Genomic DNA, 19,248 nt, shown 5'->3' with positions numbered 1-19,248 from the left:
CACATGCAACGTGCACCAATCACTGCCACTGTCCAAGAAACCAAACACCAAACACTAAGTCACAGTGATGCGCAAATAACTCACAGTTTAAGTGTTTGACCAGAAACACGGTGATTAACCCTCTCCAAGATAGTGACCCCCCCCAACACACACACACACACACACACACACTCACACACCCCTCCCCCAGCCCTGGCCTAATTAACTTCTCCACGGCCATGTTTGTTTTTAGCACATTTTCATTCATCACGTCATATTTCAGCACTTCATCCCAACACGGAGGCGCTCCGCACGCGCCACTGTGTCTCTGTGGTTTAAACCTGCTGCGTAAACACGCACGAGGGCTGCTCAGGTCAACAGAGGTCATGCACCAACATCTTATTAATCTCATCACAGCTCAGTGTGGCTCCACACTGGACCGATCGTGACGTAAACACAAGCAGCTCATGTGTTATTGGTTATGAAGGAAAACAGCTGTTCATATTTAATAAATGTTCCACGTGAGTTTGGCTGTGACGACATCAGATGACGGGATGTGAGATTGAAACCAACACGTCGTCATGTCACCACCATTTTAACTCAACATGGAGAAGAGGAGAAGATGGAGAGGCCGAGAGGAGCAGGTTCCATCTCTGTCCGCTTGGTGTCGCCAGAGATCCGCCTCTGAGGGGAAATACGTGTTTCCTTCCTCTGTGCGATACCCGGCTGCGCCTGCAGAGGGCGCCATCATGCTCGTGTTTCAGCCTCTTTGGGACATTTCACACAGATGGGGGGGGGGGGGGGGGGGTGTTGGTGTTTACATGAGGAAACAAACTGCTTGTTGATAGTTTTGTTTCTTTAATAAATCTGGACATTTATTCCACAAACACAGAGTCAGTCATGCTTTTAATCATCAGCCCGCTGGAAGCAAAGAGGCCTCTCATTGGCTGGACACGCCCCGGCCCAGCCTGGCACCACGGCGCCGCTTCTTTTCGCAGTGTTGTCCTCCACACGTTGAGCTGTGGTGAAATCATTTCTTGATTTGTGTTGATTGTGCTCTCTGCTGCTGCTGCTGGTGGTGACGGGGCTGCTGCAGCGGCCCACTCTCCCCACAGGGCTCATTAAAGCGCCCTGTGATCTAACCGTGCTGCACGACCACGACGGCAGAGGCCATGGCGAGGGGAAACACCCGAGTGTGACACACAGAGTGACAAAAGCCCTGCTGAGTAATAAGCAGCAAGATGACACATCAGCTGTCTGAGCGCTGTGAGAATAAATAGGAACACACACATAATGAACACCTCTCTACTGACAGTCGAGGACTTCTGGTCCCTGAAGGAACAGCACAGCGATTACATCACAGCGATTACATCACAGGAAGGAAACACTCACTATAAGTGAGGTGTGTGAAGCAGAGAGTACGAGCAGCAACACTTTGGCACAGCATGCAGAAGCACAGTGATCACTAGAAGGATGAATAAGGAGGAAAGAAATGAAGGAGCGCTTCCTCTATCGCCTCATGAGGTTGTTGGCTTTCTGGTTGGCGGCGTCGATGCGGGAGACGTTGAGAATGGCCTGCAGAGACAGACGGAGGAGAGAAACAGGAAGTGTTGATAAGAACTGTTTATCTTTCAAATCACAGTTTGCGTCACTGCAGCGACTCATCAAACACTCTGCACACACAGCAGGCTGCGGACACCTGCGATGAAAACGTCACAACAGAGAGAGAAATGTTACAGGTACCGCCCGCGGTTGTTCGCCGCCACGCTCTGGTCACGTGTCAGTGAAAACATGGAGGACGCCTCACACACACAGAAGATCTATACAATCAGCACAGTGTCAAGATTAGAGTCACCAATTCAGTATCTGACCAAATGTCTCCCCTTCTGTTCCTGAGATATGACGTTAAAACATGATGATGTCACAGTCAAGCTGACCTTTGACCTTTGGGTTTAAAATGTGCATCACAAAGCAGCAACCGACCAGATCATTACAACTAAGAATAAAACCTCATGAATAATAATTAAGATGAAGAAAAAAAAGACCTGATAAACATTCTTACATTTAAACAAGGCAATGAAACTAAAGTAGATCATTAAAAGAAGATAACACGTAAGAATCAATATAAAAGAAACAAAACTGAATAAAATAAATCGCCCCAAAAATATGACACACAAGTTAAACCAACAAAATAAGATTAAGTGATGGATAAACTGGTAAAAGTACATCTGAGTTAAAACTGGTAAGAGAAATATAATGAAAATAAAAAATAAATAGAGTAAAATGAAATAAGATAAAATAAAATAAATTATATTGAATTAAATTACATTAAATTAAAACAAAACAAAATGAAATCAAATAATAAAATAAAATAAAACAAAAATGAAATTAAAAAATAAAAATAAGATAAAACAAAATAAAATAGAATTAAATAAATTATATTAAATTAAATAAAATAAACAATCAAATAAAATAGTATACAAAACAAAACAAAAAGAAATAAAAAAAATAAATTAAATAAAACAAAACAAAAATAGAATGAAAAAATAAGATAAAATTAATTAATTAAAACAAAACTAAACTAAATCAAAATTTTAGAAAATAAAAATAAAATAATAGTCAAACCAAACTACTGGAATGCATGGCTAAAAAGAAATGTCTTCAGTTTAACTTTAAAAGATGTTTGGACACTCCTGATGTCATCAGGTGAAATGTTCCAGCAGCTTGGAGCAGAAAAGAAACTAAAGGAACTTTCACCTGTATGCATGGAGACCTGAGGAATAACCAGGTGACCTGTACCAGGTGACCTGTACCAGGTGACCTGTACCAGGTGACCTGTTCCAGGTGACCTCAGGGGTCGAGCTGACTCAGAGCTCACAGCCATATCAGAGAGGCATCGCTGTGTGTGAACACATGAAGCCTTAAACACAAGCGTCACTATTCTAAAATCAGTTCTAAATTCCCCTGAGAGTCAGCGTGCTGACGTCAGCTGTGTTTCGGAGGAGTTGCAGTCATTGATGTGTTTTAGGTTTTCCTGTGAGCGTCACAGTCGTCATGAAATAAAAGAGTGTGTCAGCATCATCCTGAGATCTAAAGAGCCTCAGCAACACGTCTCAGATGATGATGACAGTATTAACATGACAGTGGAGCTGAGGTCAACATGACACCAAGGTTATTAACCTGTGAGACTCTTCATTTCTCACTGGTTGCTCAGCACTGTGGAGATGTTGTGAACGTGGTTTATATATTCGCAGATACGTGGCGGCGTTCTGAGACGCACTGTGATGTTTGTTGACACCTGGTGAGGCGCTGGGATGTGACATCAGTACCTTTCCCTGGATGCGTTCGATCTGGACGTTCTGCGTGTCGATCTCGTTGCCCATATCCAGGGCCATGCTCTTCAGGTTTCCGATGATGCTGCCGACATGAGCCAGGTTCTCCTCCATCTCGTCCTCGCGGGCGTCGTTAGTCACCCTGACACACGGAGCAGAATAAAGAGTGTGTGTGTGTGTGTTAATGTGCTGTGTTTGGCCAGCTGCCCGTGAGACTGAGGGCTGCTGGTGTTACCTTACATTACACAGCTGCCTCTCCCACACAACAACACACTCCCTCTACCTCCGTATGTATCCTCCGCTCATGATCATCTGCTCTCTCTCGTCGATGACTCGAGACGATGGCGGCTGATTGGACACAACGCCGTCCTGACCGCCGCCCCACACTGCCTTGTACGCTCCGCTCTCCTCGAAGGCCTTCAGCCTGACGGACAGACGGAGAGGACGACCTCATGACTGACCTTTTATCATGAGTTCTCCCTGTTAAATGTGACACACACCACCCTCCATACTGGTCCCACAGCTGCACCACACGACTTATTATTTCATAGCAACAGAGGCTCTGGAGTCATTTCTCCAATCTGCAACCAGGACACATGTGATCCCTCCCAGTATGGAGACAGCAGTGGTCCATTCATACAGCACAGATGACACAGTGGTTGTCAGATGATACTTAAACAACACCACACAGCAGCAAAGCAAGCAGGCAACAAAAGAAACTAAAGCACCTGATGAACAAAGACTGAAAACTACCGGCCCCGTCGTCTGAGGGAGATGTTGGCATGTGATGTTCCTGCAAACCACACACACACACTGCATTTGAACATTTTATACGCATCATGTCAACGTTTATAAAGTGATGTAGTGTATGAGCTACTGTGTCAATGGGAGGTGGAGGTGATGACAGCTAGGAGACACCTGCCAAGCTGCACACCAACGAACAACAAAACCAGTCCAACGGCTTTTAAACACTAAATGTGGGTGTTTTGTAGCAACCTGTCGCTGTGTTTCCAGCAGATTTTAAGCACTAAATGTGGGTGTTTTGTAGCAACCTGTCGCTGTGTTTGCAGCAGATTTTAAGCACTAAATGTGGGTGTTTTGTAGCAACCTGTCGCTGTGTTTCCAGCAGATTTTAAGCACTAAATGTGGGTGTTTTGTAGCAACCTGTCGCTGTGTTTCCAGCAGATTTTAAGCACTAAATGTGGGTGTTTTGTAGCAACCTGTCGCTGTGTTTGCAGAAGATTTGGGGGCATGAAATGTGTTTAATTTCTAGTGACCCATCTTTGTGTTTCCAGCCTTTTTTAAGCACTAAATGTGGGTGTTTTGTAGCAACCTGTCACTGTGTGTCCAGTGTTTTTTTAGGCACCAAACATAGGTATTTTCTAGTGACTTCTAGTGACTGTGTTTCCAGCAATTTTTAAGCACTAAATGTTGGTGTTTTGTTGCAACCTGTCATTGTGTTTGCAGTAGAATTTTGAGCACTAAATGTAGGTGTTTTCCAGCAACCCATAGCTGTGTTTCCAGCGTTTTTTGGGCACCAAATGTGGGTTTTTCCTCGTGACCTGTTGCTGTGATTCCAGCAATTTTTAAACACTAAATGTGGGTGTTTTGTAGCAACCTGTCGCTGTGTTTCCAGCAGATTTAGGGGCATGAAATGTGTTAAATTTCTAGTGACCTGTCGCTGTGTTTCCAGCATTTTTTAAGCACTAAATGTGGGTGTTTTGCAGCAACCTGTCGCTCTGTGATGTAGCGAGTCATTGCTGGGTTTCTGACAGTGTTTTAGGCACCAAACTCTGTTGTTTTGTAGTGAATTGTTGCTGTTTTTCCAGCTGAGGTGATGTCATGAAAGCTGTGATTTTTTAACCAAGACATGGCTGATTTCCCAGCAGGGTTTGTGCCCCTAAAACTGAATATTTCAAGCCTAAATATAATCTTCTCCTGACCATAACCAAATGGTTTTCATGCCTGCCCAACCAAAGACCACTGTTCAACACCAGCAAACAACAAAACATTTTTTTTTCCAAGTCACTGCTGTGTTCTGGCGGGGTAACCCCACAAAAAGTGGACATCACCCGTCCTCAGCATGACCAGGTGGTTTTTGTGCCTAAACTGAAACACACATTAACTACAGTGTTATTGAAAGAAACATAAAGTTTCCACCCTTCATAATGACGTCTAAATATAATGTATCCATGGTTTGCAAAAACAGACTATGCCAACATTCATCCTGGTGACTGTGTTGAAACGTCTGCTGTCTCATAAGAATGATATCAAACAGAAAATATGATCTTCTATAAGTCTTATTTCTTCTAGAGGATCATCTTTCACTTACCTCAGTGTACCAGTCACACACACACACACACACACACGCACACACCTCCACCTACTTCTCGCAGGAGCAGAGGCCACAGCACTTGCCCAGGTCAGTCAGGTTTTTCTCGGCCTCCTTCATATCAGAGTTGATCTGATCCAGGCCTTCCTCTATTCGCTCCAACTGCTCTATGAGAGGAGAAGGAGGAGGAGGAGGAGGAGGAGGAGGAGGAAGAGGAGGAGGAGGAAGAGGAGGAAAGGAAGAGCAAAGGTGGACATGAAAAAGAAGGGGAAAGGCGGAGGGGGTGAAGTGGGAAAGAGGAAGGAGGTGGGAGAGGAGAGGCAGGTGATGGTATAAGTGGAGAGGAGAAGGAGGTAGAGAGGGTTGGAGAAAGGAAGGAGGTAAAGGAGAGATGAAACAGCAGGGAAAGCAAAAAGAGGAGAAAGGAAACAGGACACGTGGAGGGAGAGGAGCAGAGGAGGAGAGGAGCAGAGGAGGAGAGGAGCAGAGGAGGAGAGGCAAAACAAAATCCAAAAAAAGAAAAAATAATCACAGAGTATTTTCTAAAAGCGCCACAGCTGAAGACCAAAGATATCCACTCCCAAATCATAAATAAGGTCACTATGTGCTAACTAACAGGGCCACATGGGGCCACATGGGGCCCAGATATGCATCGATGTGCCAGCTGTTTGCACCCTGACCTCAGTGCCCAGTTTCATCACATGTGATGCGTCCCGTGTGTATCATACACTCGTCAGTGTGTCGGTCTGTGACGTGTAGGGGTCGATTAATGTGGAGTAAATGGTGTTCTTATTGCAGAGCCACATTCCAGTAACACACTCCTTGAATGAAACTGGGCACCAGTACAGGTTTCTTAGGCCACCAGTCTGGTGATGGTGCGGATCCCGGAAACCAGCACCTACTTCCTGATTGGCCAGACACACAGACCGCAGCACTGGGCCATGTCTGTCAGGTTCTTCTCGGCCTCCCTCATGTCCCTGTTGATGGAGTCCATGCCCTCCTCAATACGCTCCAGCTGCTCTGTTAGGAACAGGAGTTCATGCTGCTGGGTTTCATGGCGGCGGAACAACAACAGAGACGGACAGTGTGCAGCACATGGTTTCAAACCACTGATCTGATTGGTCTAGAGCAGGTTCAGGTCGATATGTACAGATAAATCAAAGCTCAAATCTGAGACGGCCTGAGCAGGAAACAGGTTTCATACAGGACAGGAACTGACTCCAAGGTCTGATGGGAAAGACGTTGAGGAGCAGTCCAGTCAGCGCAGGAAGATGGAGCATTTCCACACTTTGCAAACGTACACAGGACTTTTAGCCCCAAAACATGGCTGTTTTTCTAGCAGCTTTTTAGCCCTGTAGTGTGAGTGTTTTTTAGCAGCTCATAAATTAATTTCCAGTGGCTTTTTTGTGCCAAAATGCAGGTGTGTTTTAGCAACCTACAGCTGTTTTTCCAGAGGCTTTTTAGCCCTGAAACGTGGGTGATTTAGTGAGAGGTGGCTGCTGTTCTAGCAGCTTTTTACAGCAGTGAAACCTGGGAGTTTTTTTAGCGACCCTTGGCTGTTTTGTCTGCAGCTTTATAGCACCCAAATGTGGGTGGTTTTAGCAACCGGTGGCTGTTTTTCTAGCAGCTTTTTAGCCCTATAATGAGGGTGTTTTTTAGCAACCTACAGCTGTTTTTCCAGAGGATTTTAAGCATTGAAATGTGGGTGGATTTAGTGAGCAGTGGCTGTTTTTCCAATGACTTTTTAGCACCAAAACATGGGTGTTTTTCTAGCAGCTTTCAAGCTCCAAAATGTGGGTTAGGGTTATATATATATATTCTGGGTGTTTTGAGTAATGCATGGCTTATATTACAGCAGCTTTTATGCTCACAAGCATGGGTGTTCATTTAGCAACACATGGCTGTTTTCCAGCGGCAAACATCTGTTTTCCCACCGGGGTTAATGCCATGAAAAGCTGTTGTTTTTTACCGAGACATGACTGTATTTCCTGCCATGATAGTGCCTCAAAAAGCTGCTGGGTTTTTTGCTTTGTTTTTACAATAAATGGCTCTGTTTCCTGCCAAAACTGTGACGCCAAAACTGGGGAATTTAAAAACAAAACCTGATCTTTTCCTGGTCATATCCAGGTGCTTCCTGTGCCTAAATCTAACCACATGTTAATCCGAGTGTTGTTGATGGGTTAAGTTTCAACATATATGCAACATGATAACACACAAATATGAAATATCCAAGGTCTGCAGCACAATGCAACACTTCTTTTCTGGTGATTGTGTTGTGAGAAGCAAACTCTCACTCAGTCTCAGGGCACATATCCTAAATACTGAAGCAGTGCAACGATACCGACCCTCTGCCCTGGAAGCAGCAACCTTTCTGTGTTACAGCTGAGAAAAACACTGAAGACGGCTGAAAGCAGAATCAAACAGAGCTGGTTACCTCCTTGTTCATCCAGCATGACCACGGCTCTGATCCCAGCGTCTTTACTCTGCAGAGAGGAGCACAGAAAACACATCTGCTGACCTGAGCTCTCACTTGGTCCAGGAAGCCACTGGGCTCAGTGCAGTTCTGTGAAACTCATCCTGCAGACACATTTATGCTCATAGAAAGAAAGTGACACCGGCTGGATGACAGACGAGATGAACAGCAGCACGTAGGTTTTAGTTTGGGGCATTAACTACCGTACACGTTTGTCTGACTGTCTCACCGGCACGTGTCGTCTCTGCTCTCACACACTTTTGTTTTCAATATGTCAAAAGCCAAAATTGCTTTCCAGCAGCTTCCAGTTAATCACATCCAGCATCCGTCTTGTTTACAGTCATCTCTGGGTGGAAACACAGACGGCTAATGTAAAGATGATGATGCTAACATCATAACGAGGCTGACTGTCTGTCTCTAACACTTGTAATCGCTGCAGGCCTCAGCAGTTCTCCAGCTATATTCATTCATTCATCCATTCATTACCAGTGACTGCCCATCCTGGTCCTGGGTCGTGAGCCGATCCCTGCTGACAGTGGGCGAGAGGCGGTGTGCACCCTGGACTGGTCACCAGACTATCACAGGCTACTCTGGCTACATAAATATAAATATATCCATGTGTGTGTGTGTGTGTGTGTACCTCCTCAACCAGCTGCATCATGCGCCTCGTGCTCTCCAGGGACTGAAAGACACAAAAAACAGACGCCTCAACATACAGGGTATTCAGTGCACAGTCAGCTGAACATGTGAACACAGGTATGTTGTCCACAGGTAAGAACACATCTCAGTACAGAGACTCGAATCATAGCAGACTTTGTGATATCAGTAAACATTGTATCAATGTCCAAAGAGTCGATATGATAATGTGTCATGATGAAACTGGTGATTTACAGCTGAGTATGTGGATTTTAGTTCGGCATTCAACACAATCCTTCCGCACTGTCTAGTGGGGAAACTGCTGAACCTCGGTCTACCTCATCCACATGCCTCTGGATTAAGGACTTTTTGACATAGCGCCCACAGCGGGTCAGGATTGGCCCCCACACCTCCGCACCCCTCACACTCAGCACCGGTTCCCCTCAAGGCTGTGTGCTGAGCCCCCTGCTTTTCACCCTCCACACTTCAGACTGCACCCCCATCCACACCAGCAACACCTTCATTAAGTATGCGGACGATACCACAGTGGTAGGCTGCATCACAGGAGGCGATGAGTCCGCTTACCGGGATGAGGTGCAACAGCTGACTGTGTGGTGTAGAGACAATAACCTGCTCCTGAACACATCCAAAACAAAGGAGCTCATCTTTGATTTCAGAAATAACAAAACGGACATTCAGCCCATTCTCATCAGTGGGACCTGTGTAGAAAGGGTCAGTGACTTCTGCTTTCTGGGAGTCCACATCGAGGAGAAGCTGACCTGGAATAAGAACACTACACAGCTGGTAAAGAAAGCACAAAAAAGACTCCACTTCCTGAGAATCCTCAGGAAGAACAACATCAGCCAGAGACTGCTTGTGTCTTTCTACCGTTCCACCATGGAGAGCATCCTCCCATACTGCCTCTGTACGTGGTTTGCCAGCTGCTCAGTGGCAAACAGGAAAGAACTCCAGAAGGTCACTGGGTGCCCTCTGCCCACACTGGAGGACCTTCATGGCTCTTACTGCCTCAGGACAGCCAACACCATCCTGAAGGACTCCTACCATCCGGGCCACTTCCTGTTTGAGCTACTGCCGTCGGGCAGACGGTACAGGGCCATCACAACCAGGACAAACAGACTGAAAAACAGCTTTTTTCCAACCGCTGTAAGAGCCTTAAATACATAACTCTTGTCTGTAATATGTGCAATATACTGATACAACTGACACTACCTCTGTGCAATACTCATCCTGCTATATCCACTGTATATATATACACACTACAGCCTCTCTGCACCTCATGTACATACCCTTTTCAATCTGTGCTTTTTAGACTGTGCCTATTTATTGTAATTTTATCTTGTCTTTTTGTGTTTTTATTTTCACAAAGTTTTTATATATTTGCTTTGTTTTTTCGCACTGAATGGCCTGTACCTTACCTTTCATTGCACTTGTTGCAATGACAATAAAGAAAATCTGAATCTGAATCTGAGTAATGAACGACAGGCTCTCGCTCATGTGAACAGACGTGTTCTTTAGATGAAGTTGACTGAACCTTTCATTGTCGCTCTGTGCTGATGCATTGAGCTCACACTGTAAATTCTCTCTCCAAGTCTTTCCATCTCTTGCTCTGTATGTGTGTGTGTGTGTGTGTGTGTGTAAATATCATGTTAATCTCCGGGGACTTCCCCACCGAGGAAGATGATGAGGTGCCAAATGGCTTTGACCTGCAGTAACCTTTAAACCCCGCGGTGTGTATGAGCTCCTCCGGGCCTGATGTTTCCCTGCAGACACTGGGAGACCAGCTGTCTCTATGGCAACCAGGTGAGCCAGGTGTCCTTAAAGAGACACTCCCCTCATATCAGGCAGAGCGCTGCACTCAAAGAGGCTGTGAAACATGAGCAACACTGATCCCGTCTCTCGTGTGTGTTGTTGGACATCGTGTGTGCTTTCTGTCTTCAGACGTTGTTAAAATCCCTGTGAGATAAAAGAGTTCTTTGCTCAGCAGCTATAAGGTGTGTTGGAAGAGGGAAGAACTTCTGTGCAAATCATTTTGATTAAACCTGTTTTAAGGCCTCTTCAAACTGCCCTGACACCCAAATGAGCACCTTCCTTTTTAAGAAGTATAAAACCTGAGAACAGTCAGGTTATGACGTTGTTCGGGCCGCTCTCACAAATTTTTCGTATGTTTTCCTACGAAAAGTAATGCACCAAACTTTGTACATGTCCCGCATATTTTGAAAGGTTTGACCAATGAGCTGACGGCAGTAAACAGGAAGTGGTCCCGTGTGCTTGTAAGGAGGCAGGTTGGGGCGGCGGATGGGTCACAAAAAAACAGACTTTCACCTGGGGCCTTGTCTTGGAGTCACGTGTTCAGATCTGTGTGAACTTTAAATGATTTTAAGGTGCGTCCTCACCGTGTTTCTTTTCCTAAACCTAACCTCTGTAACTTTATGTTAATAACATAAGGACGTAACATCAATCGCGGGGCGTAAAGTCATAGGACGTAATACGGAGCAAACTGGAACCGGAGCTGGAGCGAACTCTGGCACAAACTGGACCATTCTTAAATTCAGAGCACTGTTGAAATGAACCATTCTGTTATCCAGGTAGCTAGTCCGCTGTTCCCACAATCACCACCTCGCGCTTGGTCGAAATAAACCCTTCATTCACTGAGTTAGACGCAGAGAGCGTTAGATTTGAATTGATCAGCTGTTACTTTTTCCAGTAAGCAGTAGTGTAACTGATTACTAAAGAAATGTCAGTAATAATTTTACAGTTACTCCAAAACCAAACAAAATCATCGCACTGTGCAGGCGCATCATGAAACAGCATGCTAGTTGGAAACGTTCAGCAGCAGGAAATATTCCTGTCACTTGATTCTGTCTGGAGGAACGACGACAGGAACTCTGCTGCTGCAGGTAGTCGCACTAAAACTCTTTCCACTGTGAAAAACACGCCCTCAAACCTTCGGTCTGAAACACCTCTACGACCCACAGCACAACACTGAGAAGCTCCAGGAAATACACCCCACCAAAGGTGAGCCCTCCTCGGCTGCAGAGGTCGGCTGTAGCTCTGCACTGGCTAAACAAGCCAAACTGGTGGACAGCTGCAGACACAGAGAGGTGATGAAGCTGGTGGTTGGATATGTGGTGGATGAAATGTTGCTCCATGAGTGACTCTCCGTCTGTCAGACACATCTCTCTATCCTCAGCTACACTCAGCAGTGATCACCCTGACATCCACACAGAGACACACACATCACATGTTTAGGGTAACGAGCCCAACACTGGCTGTGATTGGTTAAAAGTTTCTCCAATCATCTGCAGACTTCATTCTGTGCCTTAGATTCTATGAACTCATGAAAACACAGTGAGTGAGTTGAAGATGGCGACTCTGGTCAAACACATTCACAACACAAGAGTCTGTTAAAACATCAGCGTTCATCCGACGCCTCCGCCGTTATTCTGAACGGAAAAATTCATCCTGTAAAAATGTGTTTTTAATATTTAATAAAGTCATTCCTTACCTCATCTGTGACCTGATTGGCTCTCCTCTGCAGCTCCTGCTGCTCCGTCAAGATGGGCGGGTCTGACGCCATGTGGCCGCCTGTGAGTGTGTGTGTGTTCAGTCCCAGGTGTCCAGATTAGACTGCAGCATCAGGTGGTTTTGGCACCTGGAGAGCAGAGTGACACCACGATTATTTCTAATGACTGACAACAGAGTGAGCAGAGAGATGAGCTTTTCTCCTCACAGACATCATAAATGGACTCGAGATCTAAAATTCAGCTCTGATGAGTCAAAATTAAATTATTGATACATCAGTTTGAATGTCATTTCAGATATGTAGAATTCTGCTGATGATCCCCGAGATACAGTTTGGACCGGTGACAAATGTCTACACTTCCTTTGCAACTCATCAGAACTGAATTTTAGTGAACAAATAAAGGAGAAATTGTTTTGCAGATATCTTAAATTTCCACTGCTGAGAACTGCTGATCCAATAATAAAGGCTCTGAAGGAACACAGTTTAATGTCTTTAAAGATATTTTTTGGGGGGCATTTTTTTACCCTTTAATGGATAAGAGGAAGTGTGAAGGGGAGAGAGAGGGAGTGACACGCAGCAAGGGGCCACAGGCTGGAGTCGAACCCGAGCCGCTGCGGCAACAGCCTTGTACATGGGGCGCCCGCTCTACCACTAAGCCACCGACACCCCCACAGTTTAAAGTCTAATGAGCGTGTGGTGGAGCCACAGAGTAATGTCAGTGACAGTCGGCTCCCAGGAGCCAGTTCCCCTGACAACCAACCAGTTGACACCAGGGACACCAGTTCATTACAGAGCTGGTAGCCAGTAAAATATGTCAACAGGTCATCTTATCGATCGCTTACTGGACTCAGCTCAGCTCAGTGACTGCACCTGTTAGCTGACACACACGTCTGTTTGCGACCCAGATCATTACTGGTGTTTATCATGTCTATGTTGGAGTTGCACTTTGTCCTCATTCTAAGGCCCAATCCCAACACCCCCCACTGTCCACTACCCCTTAGCCCTTGAAATGAAGCAGCGAGGGGTAGGGGTAAAAATCCTTCCCTAGGAATTGGGACACCACTCACTACGTCACCGCGTCGGTTACGTTCACGCATACGTAACTATTTTAAACAGGAAGCTGCGAGCCATCTACATTTCCAACCGACATCTACAATGGAGTCTCTGGTTGAGTTCATTCTACCGATCTCGTTTGCTGTATTCATCATGCTTTGTTTGATGAACGACAGACGACAGGGGACTTCTGCTAGCTAGCTAACCAGCTAACATTACGAGGCAGCATAGTTATGCTAGCTGGCGTGTTATCGTAATGTGAAAAGTCCGACAATTTTGCAGAACAGGACAGATGACAGACACCAGATAGTGCAAGCTAGCTAGCTAGCTAGCTAACAAGCAACCTAACGACAGTAACGTTAGCTATGTGTGAACTTTTTTCCCTGTCTCTTGCTCGGTGGTAGCCATGGCGACGTCTACCCCTCGCTGGCAAGTCAGCATCTGAAATCCCTCGCTCTGAAGGGCTAGTTTCATACCCACTACCCCTCGTTATGCCCCCTACCCCTACACGCAAAAAGGGGTAGGGCCAAGGGGGGGTACTGGGACGGGCCCTAAGACTCTTCTCTACTTTGTGCTCCAACTGCTGCTCAGCAGATTCCCAGTTTCTCAGTGGTTGAATAAGGATCTCTCCACAGACTGTAAAATAATGGACGTAGCTACCGTGACATCACCCACTGGTTTGCAGACTCGTGTTTCTGCGTTTCAGCCATCGCTATCTCGGCTTTATGGAGCCAGAAGTGACCATATTTGGGCGAGAGGGCGGAGCTGTGGAGGAGCTGAAGACACTATCAGCAGACAGCCTGTCACTCAAAGAGGTCTGCCCTTAATTATTCGTATCTTTAAGGGAGCGATCACACTGAGATGAAACGCTAGAAACGATTGTTTTCCTATGATACGGCGCGTCTGACCGGCGTTGAAGCGTCTTTTTAGACGGCTGTTTTTCCGGTGTCTTTTTAGACGCGCGTAGATGCTGAAACATTAAAATATTTTCAACTTTTTGAGCGTCAGGCGCCAGTAGCTAGCGCGCATTGAATAAGCACTTCCAGCGTTTCAAGTGTTTTTGAAGCGTCTGCGTCTCTAGCGACTCATTTCTGTGTGATCGCCCCCTAAGCCTTAATAAAATGCAAACAGGTGAGTTTTATAAATTCAGCCTCGTACAGTCGTCATGAATGTTGGAATTATCTACAGAGACCAAAACTGTTTTTGTACGAGGCTGTAAACATGTTTACTTCTACATGTTAACATGGAGGTCTGTGGGGACTGACTCACTGTAGGAGCCAGCCTCTAGTGGACATTAGACGAACTGCAGTATTACTGTTATTATTTCCCCCTTTTTTTTAAGAATAATAATAAAAGCTTTTTATTGTTTGTTTTTATAATACTTTATTATCTTAAATGATATTTTCTGTCAGTTACAGTATGATGTATCTGAAGCACACTGAGTTCATGCTTCTCGTATGAAATGTGCTGTAAAGATAAAGTTGACTTGTTGGTTTGGGATCACAACTTTTCCAGAGTTTCTGGACCCAAAGTTAAATGTCAACTGGTTAAAGGTGAAATGAATGAATGAATGAATGAATGAATGAATGAATGTGGGCTGTGTTTCCACAGTTAAAGTCTGACTTCAAATATCCAGATGTTGTTAAGAATATTTCACTGGACCTGGTTCGATACAGAGTCTGTTTGAAGACAAGATATTCTGCATCAGTGAATTCCAGATTCACTGTTTGATTACAGATAAAGAGTTTTCAACATCTGCCTGACTGACGCACAGCTGGCTGCTGTCAAAACTCCCAAACCTAAACTGCACATAAGATGAATCTGTCCTCTGTGATCAGATGATCAGACACAATGTCTCTGTCCAACCAGGTGTTGGTTGGTCCTCACAGTACCATAAAAACAGGCCCCTGCCTGACTGCAGCTCCTCCACACACACACACACACACACACACACACACACACACACACACACACACACACACACTTTTCTTTTCAGACACTGTGTTATCATGCTGGAGCATCATAATTAGGCCTAACCACTAATCACCACCTGCTGGAATAAAGACGAGGAAGGAGGGGCAGCAGAGGAAAGACTCCACGCTGTTTGGAGCAAACTGGAATCACACTGAGGGACCGTCACTAAATAATAATATGATTATATCTGCTGTAACCTGGAGAACTGCTCAGTGCTGAGCCCGCCTCACTTACCACATGCATCCAAAGATACTCAGTGTACAGAGATACTAAGGTAAATTCTTACATCGTCAAACGTGTGGTATTTTTCTGACATTAAATCTCTCAGTGAGACAGTTGAGCTCAGCTTCTGCACCACAGATATATTTGTGTGTTTCCTGTGCTCCTGAAGTGACGCAGTATCTGAGCTGACTCTGTCACCAGGAGGTGGACGGGACGGAGGACGGCGTGACACCTAGAGACGCCACACAGAATGACTATGTACAATATACTGATGTATTGTCAAGATAATAGATTTCGACAACACCGTTCATATTGATACAGGGTCAAGTTACAGAACGCCAGCGTCCATCTCACCTGTCGCACACTCTCCTCACAGCTCCGCCCACTCACCCAAGCTCAACGTTAACTTGTAATGTTACTCAATGCATGAGTTGATGACGTGAATCCATCAGCACACCTTAAATTTCACTGTGACTGGCTGTCCATCCAAATGTGTCGCAAACTTTAAGCGAATTTTGTGAAAATGCAAATGTATGCACGTTTCCATTCATTATTGTTTTGCGAGTATTGGGAGTCAGCAGGTGGAGCAGTAGGTGGCACTCCTCGCGAAAAATAAAAATAAAAACGCAAAAGAACACCCGTAGAAGAAGAGGGCGCCGTGAGATGACGTCACTGAGAGCGTCTCATGTCCACAACTGATGTAAACAGCTACGTGCACATCATGACCACTTTAAAAAACCTGTTGTTTACGTTCATCATTAAAGAAACAAAAACAGGACCCAGGTTATAAACACACCAGTGTTAACCTTTAAACCAGATTCAGCTCTCACCTTGTTCCTCAGTGACGTCACGTGTCATCAGTCTCGGCCAATGAGACGACAGCTGTCTTTCACAAAGTTCATCCCTCAGACTGACTCTGTGACACCAGCCCAGCGTGGTGGCACAGAGTCAACATCTCACAGCTGGGCGACCAGTGAGCAGGCACATAGTAAACAATGAAGCCTTCCTGCCACCTGCTGCACATTATGACGTCACCTACACGCTCTGCTCCAGCCCCACCTCACACACACACACACACACACACTCCCAGTGCTGCATGTTTTACACTTTAACATCTGCACTGTGTGTGTGTGTGTGTGTGTGTGTGTGTGTGTGTGTGTGTGTGTGACCGTGCAGGAGGAACTCTGAGCAGGTTGTGAATATAACAGCTGATATGTGATGATGAGTCAGGAGGTATTGATCTGTGATAAACAAAATCTGACGTGCAGCTTCTGGAGCATCATCCAGTGACGCTGCTCATTAAACTCATGCTCACTTTGCTTGTGTGTTAGTTCAGTCTGACTTCAGTTCTTGTTTCAGTCTTTAAACCAGCGTTTCAGACTCAGCTGCTTCTTTTCCTTCTCACTTCACAACTAAAGACAAGAATCAAGTGAGGTGAGACACGCGCGGGCGGATGGACTCTGATGACATCATGCTTTATATGATAAGAATAAAAACCCCTCAGATGTTGATGAATAAAGTCAAACCTACCTTTCACCAGCTCCTCTTCACTCTGAGTTAGTGTGCAGTCTGTCCGCATGTACCCCTCCGCACTGTGCGGCACTAACCTGTTGTGTCGCTCCTCAGCATCTCTGCCCTATATGCCCCGCCCCCTCACCCACACAGGCCCCGCCCCCCAACAAACGCAGCGTCGCCACAGTGAAGTTATAAAGACACCAGATACTACATGAAAGATAAACTGTGTTCTCAGGTGCTGGACATGTGTCATACGTCATACATGTGTCTGCTCAGCTCATGGTCCAGTGATGCAGCCTGACAGAAACAGCTGAGAACCAGCCTGATGAAGCTGAGGGTGAAGCTCAGCTTAAAGGAAGTGATTCAGAGCTCTTATCATCACACACACACACACACACACACACACACACACACACACACACACACACACACACACACAGATACACACTGTGAGCTGCTCCTTTACAGGGAAACAATCAAATCTGATGGAAATATATGAAAATAAATATGTTTTATTGATCAAGGTCTGATTTACACCAACAGTCATCTGTCACTGTAAATGTGTTGATAAATATAATAAGTTGACTTTTATATTTGATTATTTTTTATTCTGTCTTGATCCTCACTATTATTATTATCTTACTATATAATGATGAAAACTCTGTGAAGCAATATTACATCAACTGGCCAAAGGGGGGCGCTATAACAACCCATTGAAATGTCAAACTTTGAATGGGCATATCTCATGCCCCGTATGTGGTAGAGACATGAAACTTTGCACAGAGATGCCTCTCCTCATGAGGAACACATTTGCCTCAAGAACCCATAACTTCCGCTTATATAGATTTTCCACCATTTTGAATGTTTTGAAAAACACTTCAAATGGATCTCTTCCTAGGAAGTTTGAGCGATCTGCATGAAACTGGGTGAACATAATCTAGGGAGCAATATCTAAAGTTCCCTCTTGGCAAAAGTTGGAAAACTTCCTAAAACTGAGCTTCTATAAGGCAATGAATATTGTGGAGGGCGTGGCTCATCACATAAAGGTGTAGAACATCTCAAGGGTTTCACCCATCACCACGCAACTTTGTAGGCATATGACCACACATAATCTGAGGGGACCCCTCCATTATTGAGCCCATCAAACAAAATGGGGGCGCTAGAGAGCTCATTTCTTATCTAGGCCTAACCGCCATATGGATTTTTACTAAACTTGGTAGATATGTAGAACAGGACGCCTCAAGGTGACTGGAGAAATTTAACTCTAATTGGCAACTGGGTGGCGCTATAACAACAGAAAAATGCTTCAAAATGGCTAAAATGCGACCGATCGCTGTGGCTCCCCCTGTGGACCAATGTTGGTGTTGTTTCTAATGTTTGGTATGACTAAGTCATGGTATGGTATGCTGTACATAATCACGGAAACTGTCAGTGTGTCATTCTGTCAGTCAGTCATTCTGTCTGTCCCACGTTTTTCTACTCACTGACGTGGTCAATCTATGTGAAACTGCACATAGGCATTGAGGACTGGCATAGGTAGAAGGTGATAAAGCTACCAATGGCTATGGACTAGTTGTTAATACTAATATTATTTTATCATGTTATTATGTGTGTGTGTGTGTGTGTGTGTGTGTGTGTGTGTTTTGTTGGCAACATATTAAGATTGTATATTTCAAGGGTCTCCTTCTCAGGGGCCAAAAATGGCTCGGTAGGGCTCCCTACAAAATGTCTACAAAACAGCCCCTGGTGATGGTTCAACCCACATGTATGAAACTTGTTAGGCACCTGTAACACTCCAAGACGTACAAAAAAGCCTCTTGGACCCATGCTCTAAACCCAACAGGAAGTCGGCCATTTTGAATTCACTGTGCAGAATTTCGAGGGCTCATTCTTTAACGAACGTGTGGACTGTCCATGGGCAGCCCCCCCACTCTGACATCTCATCATGTAATGCATATATAGGTCCTGTTTGTGTATGTGTGTGTATTTCAGGCCTGTGTGTGTATGAGTAAAAAAAATGAATTTCACCTTGGAGAATAATAAAGTATATCTTCTTCTTCTTCTTCTTCTCTAATGTTCAGCTCAGATTTTGCAGCAGAATTTGAGTTTTCTGTTTCATGTTGTTGGTGTCTTGTTGCTCCTGTCGGCCATCTTAAACATGAGACATTTACTCTCACTGTGGCTCTCC

The 19,248-nt window shown here is 45.1% G+C and overlaps 1 protein-coding gene across 2 annotated transcripts; it reads right to left on the bottom strand.

Annotated features, from left to right (window-relative positions):
* Positions 1-832: 832 nt before the first annotated feature.
* zgc:101731 (SNARE_SNAP25N and SNARE_SNAP23C domain-containing protein) lies at positions 833-17,181 on the bottom strand. 2 transcript variants are annotated; one of them, XM_049577648.1, is made up of 8 exons: positions 17,076-17,181; positions 12,279-12,425; positions 8,757-8,798; positions 8,078-8,126; positions 5,699-5,810; positions 3,595-3,735; positions 3,309-3,453; positions 833-1,554 (listed from the first exon to the last, which is right to left on the bottom strand). In XM_049577648.1, the coding sequence occupies exons 2-8, from the start codon at positions 12,348-12,350 to the stop codon at positions 1,489-1,491; spliced, it is 627 nt and encodes a 208-aa protein (XP_049433605.1). In that variant the 5' UTR covers positions 12,351-12,425; positions 17,076-17,181; the 3' UTR covers positions 833-1,488. The 2 variants fall into 2 exon arrangements, with proteins under 2 accessions (XP_049433605.1, XP_049433606.1); XM_049577649.1 differs by lacking the exon at positions 17,076-17,181 and adding an exon at positions 16,376-16,510.
* Between the last annotated feature and the right edge of the window lie 2,067 nt (positions 17,182-19,248).

This window comes from Epinephelus fuscoguttatus, linkage group LG5 (genome assembly GCF_011397635.1).
Source record: "Epinephelus fuscoguttatus linkage group LG5, E.fuscoguttatus.final_Chr_v1".
Classification (NCBI taxonomy): Eukaryota; Metazoa; Chordata; class Actinopteri; order Perciformes; family Serranidae; genus Epinephelus; species Epinephelus fuscoguttatus.
The sequence above is the reverse complement of the archived record's forward strand: the minus strand, read 5'-3'. Positions and strand labels throughout refer to the sequence as shown.